At 38.2% G+C, this 19,575-nt stretch overlaps 1 protein-coding gene across 2 annotated transcripts in view; it reads right to left on the minus strand.

The window, feature by feature from the left end:
* The window catches only part of NDUFAF5 (NADH:ubiquinone oxidoreductase complex assembly factor 5), a 658,571-nt gene that overhangs the window by 570,828 nt on the left and 68,168 nt on the right, over nucleotides 1-19,575 (minus strand). For both annotated transcript variants that reach the window (XM_044056157.1, XM_044056167.1), the window contains exon 4: nucleotides 5,587-5,634. In XM_044056157.1, coding sequence (XP_043912092.1) covers nucleotides 5,587-5,634 — 48 coding nt within the window. The remainder of the gene's footprint in view (nucleotides 1-5,586; nucleotides 5,635-19,575) is intronic.

Consider the following 19,575-nt stretch of genomic DNA (forward strand, 5'->3'; position numbering starts at 1 on the left):
GGTTATTAAGGTTGAAAAGGAGGTTGGTGAAGGACGGTGTTCTTTCCACTGGCAGAATTGGGGTAGTATGTGAACTCATGGAGATTGTACTCACAAATAATATCTTTACTTTTGATGGTCAGATTTACATACAAAAGGATGGCGTAGCTATGGGCACCTCTTGTGCCAATAGCTACGCCAACTTAATTATGGCTGATTGGGAGGATATTTCCCTTTTCCAGATGGTTGAATTCTGCAATAATGCACTATGCTACACTTGTTTTGTTGATGACCTCTTCCTAATTTGGAAGGGAAATGAGGAAAAGCTCAATGAACTATACATAAAAATGAATAAGGAGACCAACTATTTAAAATTCTCCATGGTTCAGTCGAAAGAAGTTATACCATACTTGGATGTATATATAGAAAAATTACCTGATGGTAATTTGAACACAGGGGTGTATAGAAAAAACTGCTACAGAAATAGTTTACTCCATCATAGCAGTATGCACCCAGGACACATCTTTAGTAATATTTTGAAGAGCCAAGCAATGCGGGCATCTAGATTGAACTCTAATCATGTAGGATTTTTGAGAGAGATAGAAGGATTAAAGGTTAAGTTTCTGAATAGATCATATACAGAGGAAGAAATTGAGACTAGTTTTAACGAAATAGGTACACTAAGAGAGGGCAGGGCATATCCATACTTTGCTGAACAGCGTGACAACCCAGAAAGTCTTGGAATAACTAATGTTAATACGAATAGTAGTATGAGGATCCCCACACATTATACACAAGATGCCAATAGCATTAAATATATTTATAGAAAATATTGGGACATCCTTCTAACAGATCCGGATATATCTAAGGTGTTAGGTGAAGTCCCAATGTTTACATATAAAAATAAGCTAAATCTTCATAGGATGCTATGTGGTCCGAATAGAGTAGATGGGACCATATCGGTTGACACTAAAAATATTACTAGGAAGTGTCATAAATGTAATCAATGTAAATACATCAAAGAATCCAATATGTTTATACACCCAGTTACAAAACAGGAATTCAGATTTACAGCACCAGCTACTTGTGACTCTGAACATGTGGTGTATTTAGCTACATGCTGATCCTGCCCTGCATTTTATGTGGGAAAGACGGATCGGAAACTAAAAGAGAGAATTAGAGAACATATTTATAAAATTAGGGTGTCATGTCCATCTAATGCCCTTTCCAAACATGTACATAATACATCTACAGAACATAGTTTTGTATTCCAAGTTATCCATGTAAACAGGCCTGGAATTAGGAGAGGAGATATGTTCAATCAAACTGAACAGACAGAAGTGAAATGGATTATTAGACTTAGGGCTGATCGCAGCCCTGGTATAAATGACAGGGTATCTATAAAACCAGTACTTAAAGCTAGAAAGCTTAGATGAAAGTACAGATGAGGATACTTTTACACTGTCATGAGAACATATCTCTGAAATCTAAACACTACTTTAAGATATATGAAAGAATTTTTACCAATATTTCTATGTACAATATTTATCTATTTTTTATTTACATACACATGGTTATAGGTGCTGAAGAATAAGTGATGTCAACTATATGCCTAATATTTGATCATATGTCACACTATTCTACTATTCTAAGATATGTGTAAGATTTTTTACTAATTTTTATGTACAGTTTTTATGTACAGTATTTATTTGTTTTTTATTTACATATACATGGTTATATGTGCTTATGAATGGGCGATGTAAATTATATCTCTAATATTTGATCATTTGTCACACTACTCTATGTGTACCTTTCATGCTTTTAAAAATACATATATATATTTATATTTTTATTCATCTATGAATGCTGCTATAGATATGATATGATATGAAGCAGAAGAATTATATGTATTCACAATAACCACCTAAGTGAGTTCTACTATATCTAGAATATTAAAGAGCAATGCAGGGACATTTTACTTTAATGCATTGATGTTTTTAACAGGATATGACATATACAGTTTTGAACTGCATTTTTTATAAATATAAGTGTTTCCCATTTGAAATTTTGTAACGGCCTGATGAAGACCTAGTTGAAAGCGCTAGCCGGATTTTTTCAATAAATTATATTTGATTTACTCCGCTGAACGCTTGGATGACTGTTTGATGTTTTATACAAGCTATTGTTCTGTGGAGGTGACTGCTATAGTTTGGATCTAATTATTTGTCTGCAGCAGTGAACTGGGACCCTAACGCACTTAATCGTATGTGAACAAGTGTCTGGAACATTTAATCTTTGCCCACTGTGCCACAATCTTGTCTTCGCTGCATTTAAATTTATTTATTTTGTGGGCGCAGGAGTGTATAGTGAGCACTACCTTGTCTCTACATGTTTTTTTAAATAGCCAATGTTATCTCAGTTATGGCTGAATAGTTCGTATGATTGCCTAAAATAAAGTTTGTCGTTTACAAAAACTTTCTGAAGACCAATTTTTACAGAAACCTACTTTCTTTTTCTTCGGCAGCATGAGGCAGATGGGCACATGTTGCAACCAAGGGCTTAATTAATGCATCTATCCTACATTGTAATTATACTCTTCCATAGCAGACATCTTAACATATGTCTCAAATGAAGAATTTTTGTGTCTACTTGAAGAAACAGCTTTGCTGGAGGTCAAGGTCAAGGAAGTTTGAAGCAATAATCCCTGGAAGAAGGTCCTATCTTTGATTGAGACTTTTAAAATGAATTCAGATTAGTCTTGATTGTTAATGAAGGAAAAATACCTTTTTCTAATTGTTTTCAAACCTTCACAGATTGATTTTTCTTATATTTAAAGTTATTCAGGTCAGAAGTAAATATTGTACATAGTTTATTTATGTCATCAACATGGTTATATGTATTTGATCATTGCCATAATGACAAAATTAATAAAAAGATTTTTAATAACAAAAAATAAAAAAGACATCTGTGATTAACTTTCACAGCTGTCTTCTGCTGGGGGCGCTCTCATTCCTACTGTGGATTGACCTTGCTGGGACATTTTTGCAGTCCTAGTGTTAATATAAACATTGTGGCTGGTCCCACTGTCTCAGATGACTGCTGGCACTGGAAATGACACAGAGCAATCCTGGTTACAATTTATTATAGCAGTCTTAGCTGCAATTTACTTCTTTTTTTGGGAGGGGAGGTGATCCAGGCACTTTACAAAACATACTTTTGTAATATGTTCATCCTTATACATGTATTTCTGTACAGCAACATAATGCTCTGATACTCAGTGGGGGAAATTACAGAAGATGATGAGGACAGTGGCTCTCAAGTGCGCATTATTTGCACATGAAAAACATAATCACATCCTACATGACAGCATTGAATCACCACGTCAGAGTTTCTATAATGCACAGCTAAGGAGTAAGAAAGATTCAAGTGACACCAGCATACAGGACACGGAAAAAAGTTAAGTGTGTGCAGGAATCCCAGGAAGTGGCAATTTCTGACCCATGAGTTGAATGTAAAAAGCCAAAGGAGGGGGTTGGTAAGTACAACTTTCTGGGAATAGATATTCAGTAATATAGTATATATCTGAAAATGTGGTCCAACAGAAATGAATACCAGTCTAAATGCAGGGAAGGGAGCAGCATTTGCTGTGAGTAGTAAGAGGTAATACATAATTACTTCACCATATCAAAGAATATGCTTATTGCAAATATATGCTAGTGCTATATAAAGTTGCATTTACTTTTATACTGTTTGCTTATGTTTAATTTCTTTACTATTTTACTTAATAGCCCACTACAATTCAATTTAAATATTAAAAATGCAAAATAAAAGCTGCAAGGGTAAATCCAAACCTTTTCAATGTCTTAAAACCAGAAGTCTTAGCAGTCTCATTCGCCACCATTGAACTTCATCAGAAACTGAGTTTCTGATGAATTTCAATGGTGGTGAATGAAAGCGCTAAGACTTGTGGTTTTAAGACATTAAAAAGGTTTGGAGTTACCCTTCCAACGTTTATTTTGCATTTTTGGATTTACAGTACGCTGTTGGAGAAGCTGGTTTCAATTTAAATATTAACATACTGTTATCCTAACAACTCACATGTATCTTTTGCAATAATATGTGAATGCCTAGTATTTTAAATGTTGTTGTTCTTTGGGCTTTTTCCCAGTAAGGGGTCGCCACAGCGCAACTCCGGTCCGCTAATTATTGGCAGTAGATTTTTTTATGAACCGCCGAGGTGCCAGCTCGAAGCCCAACCTTCAACGAAGGCACCCATTCTACGCATGCCAATCATTATGGGGAGGACATGCAGACTCCACAAGGCACTCCCAAGCCACGTCGAGAATCAAACGGAGAACAACTAGTATTTTAAATGTAACCGGCAAATTTAAGAGTTCACAGTTTCATAAGTGGGTACTAGGCAATCATTACAAGACTAGTCAAATAGCCCTATGAGTTCACTCCAGCCTCAAGGAGTGCAAGACAAGACAGAGTGGATAATAATTTAAGGCTGTCCATCTGATTATCTAGGTTTATCTTAAATGTGGCATGGGTGCTACACTGTTTGCCATGTAGTGGAAGTTTGCTCCCGAGGTGAGGGATATGTTTGCACTGTATAAAAAGTGACAGAAACTCTTAGTGAAGAAAACTGAGAGTCATAATCATGCATCCTTTTTCCCAATTTCCATCCCCTTTTTGTTGCCTTTTGCACCACCTTACTAATGTGTGCTAAGTCTAACCCTGCCCCCCCCAACACCACCCCTATACCTCACCTTCCAAAGAAAAAACAAACACTCTCCATAACACTACAACTACACAAGACAATGAGGCTACTACCACCTACAGCACATGTGCACACACACACACACACACACACACACACACACACACACACACACACACACACACACACACACACACACACACACACACACACACACACACACACACACACACACACACACACACACACACACACACACACACTATATTCCCTTCCTTAGAGATTACTTGGTCATTAACAAGCAGACACTTAAAGGCATACTCCCATTCCTAATGCTGAAACCTCTGACTTATCTGAACATTTAAGCATTTAACCCAATTCTACATTCACCTTAAACACAAGCACTTGATGTTTCTCTTTACAACACCTTGAGCACTCAAAGAAGAGCACTTTTAATGAAATTCCACAAGCACTTCACTCTGCCAATAAATTGACAGAGTGAAGTGCACTCATTCAAAGAAATCCTTCTCTTAGCTGACGGCTGCTACAGTGTATTAAAAGTGTTCATTGATTACATATTGCTAGATTCTAAACGAGCTGTCTCCGCACTGTACTTGTGGTATATATTCAATCAACAGTCATCAATCTGGTATTAGATAATGTATTCTTTTCTACTGTATGGAAATAAGGTAATGAATGAAGGGACTCTTTTTCCCAACAGGATATTAATACTAACATATTCTAAGACAAAAGCAATATGTTCATATTAGGTGATATAAAACATATGACAGGATGCAAGTAAAACATGCTTTTGTGTAACTAACATCTTTCATTACTTATGAATGGAGAGTACAGCACAAATAAAAAACAAACTAAGTACATACCAGAGCATTTTCAGCAACCTCTACTTGAAATAGTTTTCCCACCGTTTCCTATAACAAAAAAGATAACTTACTACAAGTATTTTAGCAATTTTTAGAAACACTTTTAATACAAAACTACATGCAAGTAACAAGGTGGGAAAGTTTCATTCTTGTCCTGACGTAGATACATTTATGAAATCTGTCAAATATACTACTCTCTTTCCAATATCAATTATACATTAGTATCAAAAGTGTAATTTTGAAAAAAATAAATAAATAAAATATACTGTCCTACAGTTTCAATCAATAAAGAGAATTTGACATAATGGGTGCTATGTTTGGGGGTTAGCCTCTCCATCAAATTTTGCATTTTTTCTTCTGGAAGTTCCTGTGTATGCATACCATAGTGTTATGTACGGACTACATTAACACGGTAATCCATTATTATCACCAATACACCCCTTGTCCCTACCTAGCATCCTTCTGCTAATCAAGAAGAAATGACAGCCTGGTACCCTTTTGCTAATTAGCAATATACACATACACCAGCCCAACGTACAGGGATTCCAATCACTTATGGCCATTTAAGAAAACCCCAGCCCCAGAGGGATAGTGGAAAGGTATTCCTGAACAAACAAGGAGTCTTGTTCAAATTTCAAGTTAAGTTTGCGTGCAAATAATCTGAAATACCATACACACACACACACTTTATATACAATATATATATATATATATATATATATATATATATATATATATATATATATATATATATATATATATATATATATATATATATATATATACATATATATATATATACACATACATACACACACACACACACACACACACACACACACACACACACACACACACACACACACACACACAAATATACATGTATGTGTGTCTCTGTAATATGTGGTTTCCTTCTCCATTTGGTCCAGCCTTCATTTTTTTTTATTAGTTATTTAATATGGCAGAATTCAACTGCCTTGAACTCTACTTCTTTTCAAAGGCAACAGTTTCTTCTGAATAGGATCTTTAAATGGAGAAAGAAGGTTGTGAAGAGGGCTGTTATGGGGTCACTACATTGATATAAGGCGCCCCACTCCAGTTGCTGAAGTTCTGCAGAAAAATTATCTGTGGCAGAATCATGGATTACTTTGGTTGTCAAAAATGGGTTTAGTTTAATTTAGAAGTAAAATAATCAAATGTGCCCAGAACTGATTAAAATAAATGAAACACTGAAGGATTACATCAATTCAAATAACAAAAGGCTGGAAAATGGAATAACCTTTAAACAGCTTTTCAGATAAACTGGAGAAAACTGCAAAAATCAGAGGTTGAAATGAAAAAAGAAAATGCTCAAGAAGAGCTGTTTCAAAAAATGGCAGAGTTAGAAGACAGAGCACACAGAGAAAAACCTGAGTTTTTCTTCTGTTAACAGAGAAACTGGAAGAAATTGGTTGCATTAATTTTATGAAAGTACAACTAAGTAACAGAGTGCAAATGGCAATGCTACAGGAGACGCATCAAGAAAGAAGTCAGCATGTGAATTTGATAAAGAAAATACTTCAGGACAGATATTCAGCAGAATGTCATGGACAAAAGAAAACAGGACTACTTACACCAATTGCTGAGAGCCCCAACAGTGATACAAGAAGAAAAAAGGTAGTCAAAGATAAAGATTGCTGGTAATAAGGGGACACTGGCAAGGGAGGACGATTACGCTGGCATGTGTTCTTATTCCATTTAGAACTGCTATTATGGAGCTTAAGAAAAATTTGGGATAAATCAGCTTTCAGCAGGGAATACTACTTTTAGGTGGGGATTGGAATTTGATTTGAAACAGTGAGGATATATCTGGGGACATAGAAGGGAATATATAACAAAGAGGGTAGCTTTCTAAAGAAATTTATGAAAATATTTAGTATGGAAGTAGTACATTCAGTAGTAATTCCCCAAGGTACAATAACTGTGATACACTAGAAATAAATTATATTTCACAAGAACATGCTCAACTGACTGAAAGCCTCAACACACATCCATTAACTATTTCAGATCATGTGCCAATAACAACTAAGAAAAATGCAGTGTAATGCAGTAGTGCTTTCCCACCTACCTGTCAAAAAGGGAGAAATTTAAAGAATGGGCAGTAGAAATTATACAAGAGTTACTAGGGAAGAAGAAATTTCTTCAGAAGTTATAGCTAGTGAGCGCAATAAAATGGAAAGAGGAGTTTTAAAAATTGGGTAGAAATAAAAGAAGCAACAATAATTATTTAGAAGGGCTGACAAAGATGAAAGTATTGCAGCATAAAGGGAATCTCACAGAACAAGAAGGGTAATTTAGAGTGCTATAATAAGAAAAATAACCAGAGATCATGTAGAGGTATTTACAGACATTTTGGGAATTTTATGAAGGAAAGTACCAACATCCTGGGGAAAAAAAGCTGCTATGGCTGCAATACCTAAAGACGATAAAAACTATCAGATCCAGCTTCATATAGGCTTATTACAATTATAAACCATGATTCTATAATGCTTGTGTCTTTAATAGCTAAGAGAATGGCAAAGGTTTTGACAGAATTGATAGATATGGATCAATGTAGTTTTGTGGAGGGGAGACAAACATTAGACAACATTAACAGAACAATGATGATCTAGAGGAAGCAGAATGTTAAAAATGCCATTGTTGTTGGTAGGTCTTAATGCAGAGAAAGCATTTGACAGAGTAAGCTGGGATTTTATGAGAAGGGCAATGAAAACATTTGCATTCCCTGATACAATAATATAGGTTAATTAAGATGCTATATGAAGGATCAGCAGCAAAAACTGAAGTGGGAGCATTCCTCTCCAATATGTTTTCTGAAGAGAGGAGTCAGGTTGGGATTTTTCCCCTTTGTTACTTCTGCTATATTTAGAGCAATTAGCAAGAAAATAAAGGACTCGGAAATTCAAGGCTATAATTAGTATGGTAATCAAGAAAAGTTGGTTTTATTTGCAGATAACATTACTCTGTATCTGATAAAACCAGATAAGGACATTTCAGTGTTGTGGAACATTATGAGATAGTTTTAAAGTTTTTTTGTGAAATAAAATTAATTGAGACAAAGGCTATAGCTGTAAACTATGTACCCACAAATGGTTCAACAACACCCATATTTAAGGGGACACAAAAAATGTATTTAGGAGCACATGTAAAGATGTTTTTGAAAGAGACCCCTCAAGAAAACCAGTGGCTCCTCCTTTGGATCTTAATTTATGTTAGAGAAGCTAACACTTACTCCATTTGAGCCAGTTCATTGGGCTGACTTAATATGGAAAACTGTTCTGCCGATTGCACTAACCCCTGCAAAAACAGTATCCGAGTTGCAAGATCTTGTGCTGAGTCAACCTTATCTCATTTTCCACAGTGTGAGGGTTTTACTGAGTGCTGTTACGGCAGTTAAGGATAAAATGTGAAGAGACTAAATAAAAGAGAATACAAAAACCGAGAAACTGGAAGCTTATGTTTATGGGTATGAATAGCCAGATACAAGCTGTGAAAATGTTTTTAGCCCCTTTAGCTTTATATACAGGTCAGACATATTTTTTATCAACCTGAGGAAAAGATGTAGACAGTAAATAATAAAGAGGTAAAGGATTTTATCTTGTTGGTGAACTGGGATAGGTTGATCCTTCCAATAGAAGGATGTGGTTTATGGTTACATAATTAAAGGGATATTTTAGAGCTATACATTTAAGGTTCACATATGTAAGACAAGAAGAAAGTTATAATCAAAGTGAACAGGGATGGTTATGAAGTGGGGAGAATTCAAATAGGAGAGAATGGATTTTGTATGCATGTCCTTAAGGAGAACAATAAAAGCCTTACAGCAGATTATATTCATAAAGAAGCAAAAGTATTCTAAGAACTAACCCATCACAAGAATGGAAAAGAGAGATTCTGCTGATAGGGATGACTGGAATCTGGAGTACAGAGAATAGTCAAGAAGAGGCTGGAATTGACTGGAGAAATCTGACAAAGGAACCAAAGTATTATGAGCAAATATCTGGACAGGGAAATGTAATATAATAGAAACAGGCTAAGAAAATGTTTGGACTGCAGGCTAGAAACTGCATTCTCAGTCAGGAAGTAATATCAAAGTATTGGTCAAGAGAAAGGGATGGGAAAATCCTAAGTGAAAGACCTGCTCTGGTGCAGTTTTTAGTTGAACCTAGAACAGAAGTGGCTATTTAAAGGGCATATAAAATACTGCACAACAACCACAGGAATCAATCAGAGGAGGTTAGAAAAGATTGGGGAAAAAAGACTGGATAAACAACTCGGAAAGAAACAATGGGAGGATGCATGTATGGTCCTGAAATATGTAACAAAGTCTAGAAGATTTAGGATTTTTGCTTTGAAGTGTTTGCATATATATTTTTATACCCCAAGCAGACTACGAAGAATTTTTTCTCGGGTAGATAGCAAATGTTGGAAGTGTGATGGAGAAAAAAAGAGGTTACTAAGAATATATGTTGTGGAAGTGTAACGAGTTGGCAAATTTTAAAAAATCCCCCACAGAGTATTCTGTCAGAAAAACTGGGTGAGCAAATGGGTGTAACTACAGTAATTATTTTTTGAGCTGGGATACAGGATCTGAACTGCTTAGACATAGTAAGGCTTTGATAAGTTTAATTCTGCTGTCTGCCAAAAACGCAATTGCTACAAAATGGAAATCACATTCTAAACCAACTATATTTGGAGTAGTAAAAGTGGGATCTTTAACAAAGGACATGAACAAATTACACAGAAAAAAAATGGAAATTGTGGGAACACCACATGTAGAATAATGTTTTGGAAAAGAAGTGTGATTTAAGGGAAGATATGAACTGAGCAATTCATGTAATGTTGGAGTGATGATAACTGTAGAATGTATGCAATGTATAATGCTTTGCAGCTTTGAACATGAGTTTGTTTTCTTTTACATAAAAATAAATGTACCTATACCTATGTCCTGAGTGACAATTCAATAAATGTGTTAAAAAGATAGTACTACAGTTGTCTGTGGACATCCAAGGTATGGATAATCCTTTCTTCCTCATTTTTGGGTTCAGGAAAGAAAACACGGAGATGGACAGTTTGGCTTAAAGTAAACCTGGATATCACTTTAGGCGTAAAAGAAAGCTCAGCACTCAATGAAACCCTCACACTGTTGAAAATGAGACAAGGTTGACTCACCACAAGACCTTGCAACTCAGATGCTGTTTTTGCAGGTGTTAGTGCAATCGACAGAAGAGTTTTCCATATTAAGTATATGAAGTCAGCTCAATGAACTGGCTCAAATGGAGTAAGTGTTAGCGTCTCTAACACAAAATTAAGATCCAAAGGAGGAGCCACTGGTTTTCTTGAGGGGTTCCTTATGCAAAACCTCTATCAAAAATATCGTTACATGAGAATGTATTGAATGAGGGGGATCCATGGGCAGACAAGCTGAAACGGCCAAAAAATAAACAATGACAGAGAAGTAATAAAGGCCATAGGATAGTAACTCATGCAAATATTGTAAAACCACACCAGCCCTGAATAGTGCTGGTTATATTGTTAGCACCAAGTAGAAAACCTTTTCCATTTGTTATTCTGTGATTTTCCAGTAGCATGTTTTCTTGCTTCCATTTGTATCTGCTGCATGTCCTCAGTAAACAGATGCTTAAAGGGAATCAAGACCCAATCATCCAGGCAGTCAGCTGAAGTTGGGATTGGGTGGAAAAAGGCAACCCTGTTCTTGTGAGAGTAGATCCACTCTGAGGGAACTTGTGGCCATTTCCAAAATCAGGGAAAACCACTGCTGCTTGTCCAGAATGGAGTCACCACAATAATGTTCTCTTGAAATCCCAGTTTAACAGCTCTAACATTTTGAAAATAGACATTGCAGATATAAGCAAGTAATCTAAATATGGAAAAATGTGAATAACCTGCAGCCTGCAAAGAGATGCAACTGGAGCTTGACACTTTGTGAACATTCTTGATGCACAGCGTAGTCCAAAAGGTAGTGTAGAGTACTGATAATGTGATCCAGACACACAAAATTTCAAGCCTGAAGTCTGGATGAACAAGAATTTGACAAGCATCTTTTAAATGTAGTGTAACTATAAACCTTAAGTGAGAAAGAAGGGATAACAGGTTGCAAAGTGAAAACATTTTGATAATAGGCACCATCACAAATCGGTTTAGTAACGAAAGTTCCAGAACTGGTCTATAAACATTCTCTCGCTTTGGCATCAAAACTTCTTTGTATAAAAACTTTTCCCAAACTAAGAAAGATGACGTGGTTCTATTACTCCCTGACACAACAAATGCTGAAGGAGAGGGGAAACAAAGAAGTCTGGTCTGGTAGTTCAGAACTTCTCCCTGAAAGAGAAGGATTGCCTCCCACTGCTATCTGTGAACTTGATGAATAACCTTAAGATCCCATTTGTCTGAAACGATCTGTCACCAAAGAGAAAAACACAGATTCAGATGGTTTTGGAAGAGATAAGGGATTGACAAAGTGGCGGTGGGTGGGCATGGTGCCTTAAACGGTGATTCTGACTTGTTTGCCTGTTCTTTGTTCAGGGTGGTTCCTGCCTTCTTTGCGCAACCCCCCCTTGCCATGCTTCTTAAACATCTGTTTACCAACATTTTATAGAGACTTTTGTTTCTTGTCAAAAGTGGTAGAGGGGCAGAGAATCTCTTGGAAGATTTAATTTGGAAAGGAGGGCTGAAAATTTTGAGAAATTCTTTAAATCAATTTACCCCTTTATTGTATCTTCTAGAGCAGAGGGTCCAAAAACCAACTCTCTATCCAAAAGAGAAATGAAAACCTCTTTTCTTAACCTTATTCCACCATCAGTCTCCTCATTCTACTGTAGAGTTTGTTTATGGCAGGGAACCACCAGACTGGCTTCCTTTTTTTGGAAGAGAGTGTCTTGGTTCTATTGGGTATGGCAAGATCCATGCATTTGTGTGTGTGTTTGTGCAGTGCATTGGTGTACAATTCTGCAGTCACACAACAATTCTCTATTTGCATGGGTGCCATGAATTAGCCACCTCTGTTTATAGGATCCCACAGTTAGCTTTGGAGAAGTTTTTCATGGTGGTTACCTTTGATGGGGGGGGGTGTGGATTTCCAAGGTGATTAGTTTGTGGTCAGATCTAACCAGGGAGGAGCTGACTACTGGTGTAGAGCAATGGTCGCTCATGTTAGTAATGACCAAGTCAAGGATGTTGCTACCTCTAGTGAGGGTAAGAACGAGCTGGTCCAGGGCTTTGGAATTAATGAACTCCAGGAAACGTTGGGCAAGTGTATTGGTACATGAGTAGTTTACCCAGTTAATGGAGGGGATGCTGAGGTCGCCTAGTAAGAGAGTGTGTTAGGTTGGGCCCTAATATTCTCCAGGGTGCTTAGGAATGTGGAGTGCAAGTCTTAAGACATGGTTGGGGACCTATAGCAGGCTACGACCTGAATCGCTGTCTTACCCAATGTTAGCTGTACCTGAAGTTTGTCTGATGCGTTATGTTGGGCTACCAGTCTGGAGGTCTGTGCATCCCTTATGAATATGGAGACACCACCGCCTTTGGAGCTTCGGTCTAAGTTCTGGAGCTGAAAGTGTGGAATGAGTTATAGCCTGGTAGTGCAGGGGTGCTTTCTGCTGCAATGAACCATGTTCTCTGTTACAGCACAAATGTCGATGTTCTCCATTTTAAGGAGTGCCTCGAGCGAGTGCATTTTGAGATTTAGACTTCTAGCGTTGAGCAACATGACCCTCAGACTGCATTTGTTTGTAGCTGTTACGGTGGTACTTAGGTCTTTGGAACACTGCCTAAAAAAGGCACTAAAGGGGTGGCAAGAGCCTTGGCGAGTATCCAGAAGCCCAGGGGTGACAGATGCAGGCCATCTCTGGCAAAGCATCGAGGTCTGTCAATCATGTCATCCCAGGGGGTCTAAATTAGATCACCAAATGCTTAGGTTAGCGAATGGTGATTAATTGACCCCATGTAAGCCAAAGCTTACAAAACCTGTCAGAACAGCGATTTTTTTCCCTTGGAAAAAAAATCGCTGTTCCAACAAAAAAAAAAAAAATAATACATGATATTAAGTGGGTACCCCTACTTAAATATACCAACTCTGAGACCGCACTACAGTGTCGAAAACTGCAAACTACTGAAGCGGCCAAGCAAATTCTTTCCCAGGGAAAGAATTCACTTACATGCCGCTTCGATATTTTGCAGTTTTGGCATTTACAGCTTGACCAAGTTGCATTCGCTAACCTGCGTCTTCGGTCAGCTGATAGGAACCCATCCCAGGCAGAAAGATACTGGATCCCCCTTAGAATGACACCAAAAACTTAGCCAATTGCTGAAATCAATAATTTTCTGCTTGTACTGTGGTACCATTCTGGGTGATGGTAGGATGCTGCTCAGGGCTAGGGTCATATCCGCCTGAGCTACATAATCAGAGAGCTCCTCCATGTCTCTTTTCATGTAGTCCAGGGAGGTACATCTGAGGTCATTCACACCCACATGTACAATGACAGAGTCATATTTGTACCGGTTGTTGAGTGACCTGAGTGCATGCATTATGTGCCGGATCCAGGCAGCTAACTGTTACTTTCTCCTTATTCAATCTAGTGAGTGGGACATCAGTGTGCCTCACTATCGAGTCACCTATGACTAGTGTGTTGGGGATGCTGTTTTGCCTGAGGGCCTTTGGTTGAGTGACACACTGTTTTGGAGATTTATGTGCCTTGTGACTAGTGTTGTGTTGTGGTGGTGGAGTGTGTTTCTGTCGTGGAGGGCTCTGCTGCTTGGGTAGATTTTTATTCAGAGCCTCCGCGAAGGTGGGTGTGTGGTTTGTGTTTTTATGTGAATGAAGTGCTGGTGTGTATGCTCTCCTCAGAGTGTGAATCAGAAATCTGAGGAAAAAACTGCATCTGTCCCTTCATCTGTCTCCATTCAGAATCTTGAGTCTCTTACGGAAAAAGAGAGGAATCCATTTTTACAAGAAACCACCATACAGGAAGGATCAAAAGCCTGATTAGACCCTAAGCCAGACCTAAAACTACTCTTGTCCAGATAAATTTTTATCACGAGCAGATGGATGTTAAGTTTGATGTATCTTTATAACAGGACAAATTGGGGCCACTATGGTTGTTAATGGCAGCAGCAGCAGCTTTCCCAGTGATGAGCACAACATTTTGACTAAACAGGGAAGACTTCCCTGCCCTTTCTCCCAGATCCAACAAGAGTGGCTCTTCCTTGTTCACTGAGGGGATCGCAACAACCACAGAGGACATGGCTAACCCCTAAGTCCACAGAGGCTGTAGGTGCCACATCAGAGGGATCCTGGGTAAAAGAGGACTGACATGAAGAACCACCTTTGGCTACGGAAGAGTCACCCACCTGTGGCTGAGGCAAACTGTCAACTTACTGTGGTGGCAAAGGCTGTTTGCCTAAGTCTTTCTTTTTGGGGCTTGAAGTGTTGACTAATGGACAGGTGGATGGTTTGCTGGTCAAGCTGAAAGTGGTGCCACTTCCATAGGGAAACCAAGCAGCACAAGCCAGTAAAAGTTAAAGTCCCAATAAGTTACCTTTTTCCACGGTAAAAACACTAACATTGTAATACACTTTGCTGGCCACAAACGGTAATATAAACAGTTTTTCTAGAGGAAAAAATGTTTTGAAGTGTTTTTAACAACTTTTAAAATAAAGGGAAAAAGTATGCTCCCATTTAAGAATACAATTAATTCTTATAACAGTCCATTAAAACACATATTTGTAGTGTAAAAATAAACAGTCCTAACCAGAAAAGTAAATTTAAATATTATAAATGGAAGGAACTTCCCCCAAAGGGAACGTCTCTGTCCAGCAATGGAACAGCACAAACCAACCATCATCGATCCTTGAAAGCTCACATAGGAGCACTCTCTTCAGTGGCAAGAAAGTTCTGAAGGGCTTGGCTCTCAAAACTTTTTAGACAGTGCCCTGAACCATTGGAAGCTGGCTGGCTACTATATCCCTGGCAGAATATAACCCAGATAGCTGATGCTGCTGCAGCAACAGTGGTTAATATGATGATCCTCAATGAAAAACTGAAAATATACGTGACAAGAATAGGAATATCCTGTGTATACTGTGAGATAGTTTAGTAATGCAAACTGAAACAGTGTAGTAATGTAAACTGAAACAGTGAACTAACAGTGACATATTAAGACAGTAAGAGAGATACTAAGGGGCTGCATCTGAGTAAGGGCACAGATAATGGTAGTTAGGTGTGTGTAATGACATGCAGAGTAAATTTAAAGTTTCTGACATTGGAAGGAGTCACAGGTAGCTCAAGAGTGGCTATGACTTGCATGAATGTTAAGTTGATGAAGATGGCAGCAGTAAAGGGTACTATATGACAGGTTAGAATTTGGGATGGAATATGTAAAGCCATACAAAGAAAGTAATGTCAAAGGTGGATGGGAATGGGGTAGGGTACATGAGTATGCTCAAACCACATACTAACTAGTAGCAGTCAGAATAAGCAAAAGGTAAGAAAAGTGAAAAGACTAAGAAACAACATTAACAGTGACTGTGTTAGAATCGGACAGGAAAAAACAGAGAGTATTAGCATGAAAGAAAGAAAGATGATCGTATCTGCAAGAAATAGAACAGTGCAGAAACTATCAGTAAGAGGGTATAGAAGAAGAAAAAAACACAGGACTACCCCAGAATGAACTGTGAAAAAGCATTCCTGGGGTCAGAAGTGAACATTAAGTAGCAGACATACGACAAACAGCTGTCAAAAGAGGGTCTATATAATATGTTCAAAGTTTTATAACTTTGAACATTAAAATATCGAATTTAAATGTTCGAAGTTATAAAACGTCGAACATATGTTTAAAAAAAAAAAAAAACAAACCCAAAACTAACGGCTGTAGGCAAGGGTGCAAGCCCCCTGCACCCCCCTACCCCCTTCTCTTTAAATATACCAACTCCGAGACCGCACTACAGTGCAGTAAAGGAAATCTTCCCTTTACCGCACTACAGTGCAGTCTTGGAGTTGGTACATTTAAAGAGCGGTGGGTGTAGGGCCCCCCCCCCTTCCTACACGAGTCAGGTAAGTTCCATTTGTTTTTTTTTGTACTCTATGTTCGACGTTTGAAACTTTGAACATTTAAATTCAATTATTTAACCTTCAAAGTTTTCAAACTTCGAACATATAATATAGACCAGTCAAAAGAAATAGTAGTAAATCACTGCGCTTTACAACTGCATGACAGGTTAAAGTGAGTCTAAGATACATTTAGTAACAAATGGGCACCAGAAAGAAGGAAAAAGTATGTAAAACTTCTTAAGATTTCTTGTATTCATGCCACCTCACTCACTCTAAGGCAGTATATGCCAAAAAAGAGGGACATATCTCTGCACTAGTCCGTGAAGTAACAAATTAAACAATCCTTACATAAGCCCCTTTTGGGGAACGCTCCAACTCTATTAAATGCCTTCTACAGCTGAATTACTTAGGTACTCTGTCCTTGTTCTGGAGCCTTGACTAATTTTCACATAATGACTTAATTCAGCATGAGGAAGGGGACTAAAGACTAACATAGCTGTCCCTGGTAAAATATACCACAGAAAGTTTTGCCTGTAGGTAAAGAAAAATGCAAAAATATCTCTGTAAACCATAGGTACTATACACAAACTGTAAATGAAAAAAATATGTTTGTGGACTACATAAATGTTATTACTGAGCCAAATAAGGACAACATTACTTTATTCCAAACAAATAAGATGGAATGCAACTGCTGGGATGATTCATCTACAGGAAAACCACAAATTGTAGAGCACGTTGAAGCAAAGTTTCAAGAGAACTCTAAAACATGCTTCTAACCAGTTCCTGCTTATGTGTAGACAGTATTACACAGTAGCTACAAGGCACAGTATTGCTAACCCTATAGTGGCATCTTTCTGACAGTAATATTTTTGAGACAACTCTGCTTTACCTATTATATTAGCTCCTCTAGCAACGAAAAGCCATTGCTGAACACAAACTACACTTTTTCATGTTGTTTACCCTGTAAGTGTAGTAACAAGGTACAGCCACAGACTCCTACAAATAGATTTCTTTGGTGGAGCTGCTCTGTGTTTGGCGACTTAGCCAGAGACCTGGAGTGAATCTCATCTAAATCAGAGGCATCTACTTTGATCTGCAAAATACAAGTAAATTTAAAACCTGCACTGCACTTTTTGAATGGTTTTCTGCTTAACTGATGCTCCATGTTTTGCTTTTGCTGCTGTTTTGACTTATTTCCTGCACTTTGTAATCCTTGTACTACTGTACATCATAGCATAGGCTAGATTCATATCTGCTGAATCTAGGCTGCTTAGATATATGGAGCACTAAAACCATCCATCCTACATTAAGAAGGCCCTTCTGCACTCTTGTGGCTGAAGTGTGCAGCCCAAGACACATCTGAGTTGGGGATTGTTGGTAAAAGGCTCAGTTTTGGGATCTCCCATTTTCTAGTTGGTGGTACAACTGTTTAATTTTGTTTGTATTTAATCACAGTATTTGCACAACAAGGTTTAGCGCTGCTGTGTATAGACGCAAGCGCTTAGTAAAATAAATTTTCCCTTGCTAACAGCTAGGGAACCCTTCTAAGATTCCCTGCTTCTTGGCACTCAATGCAGTTGCAGACTGCTGCCCGGACAGCAACTCAGCTGTGCATTTTGAGGGGTTAATGCAAGTTGTTGCTCCTAAAACTCCCCACAGACTAGATGATTTTACTAGTCCTACAGCAGAACCTGGTCCATCTTGCCCACCCCCCTTACAGAATATACCTGACATACTAGATGGACAATTTCCCACTGTTTCTCCAGCAAGCTTGACTGACATGGGCATCCTGAGACAATGTAGCAATGGCCTCATATTTACTGACAACCTATTACTCCTAAAACATACAATATGTGAGAGATGTATGCAAACTATGAATCTGGAATCAATGCTCTCTCTCATGTAACAAACCAGATACCAAACAGGTTGCCAGCACACACACTTCACCTATTCCACAAACCAAGTGCACAACACATAAACCCACATATGTGGAGGTACTCACTAGACATCTACCAAAAGAGAAGAGACCTCGCAAGTGCAAATCTTCTGCACACAATACAGTCCAAAAAGAATCCACTACACATAAAAACAAACGTATCAGTGTCTCACCCAATACGCCCCTAAGGCAAAACACCTCAAAACCAAATATCTTGGTCACAGGCATTCCCTAGTAAGACGCACAGAAGCTCCCCTCACCAGGCTGGATAAGGAGAAGGTCATGGTCAACTGCCTGTCAGGTACCAGGATCTGCCACAGTACGCACGCAGTCAAGATTCTCAACAACATGTACTGTTATGACTCTGTCACAGTCCATGCTGGAGTGAATGACTTGAGACATAACTCACTGGACTATATGAAGAGAGACATGACTGAGCTTCCAGACTGTATCCCAGGCAGTTATGTCCCTAGCCCTAAGTAGCAATCTACTTTCACCCAGGATGATGCCTCAATACAAACAAAAAATGATCGACTTCAACAATTGGCTTAGCTTCTGGTGTTAAAACAGGGGGAACCAGTATTTGTCAGCCTGGGATGATATGGTCGACAGACCACACTGCTTTGCCAGAGATGCTCTTCACCTGTCACCTCCTGGCTTTCAGTTGCTAGCAAAGGTACTTGCCTCCCCCATAGTGCCTTTTTAGGCAATGCCATAAGAACAAAATTCCTGATGTAAAAATATCCTTCAGAAACAAACTCAAGGTTATGCTAATGCTAGGAGTATAAATCAGAAACTGCACTCACTGGAAGCACTCCTTACTTTGGAAGATGCCAATGTTTCTGCAGTCACACAGACATGATTCAAGGCCACAGAGAGTACCCTGGCCATGCAAGGCTACAATGCCTTCCATTCATTCAGACAGCAAAATGAATGTGAAAGA

Source organism: Protopterus annectens, chromosome 1.part2, assembly GCF_019279795.1.
Source record: "Protopterus annectens isolate FY-2018-M chromosome 1.part2, PAN1.0, whole genome shotgun sequence".
Classification (NCBI taxonomy): domain Eukaryota; kingdom Metazoa; phylum Chordata; order Ceratodontiformes; family Protopteridae; genus Protopterus; species Protopterus annectens.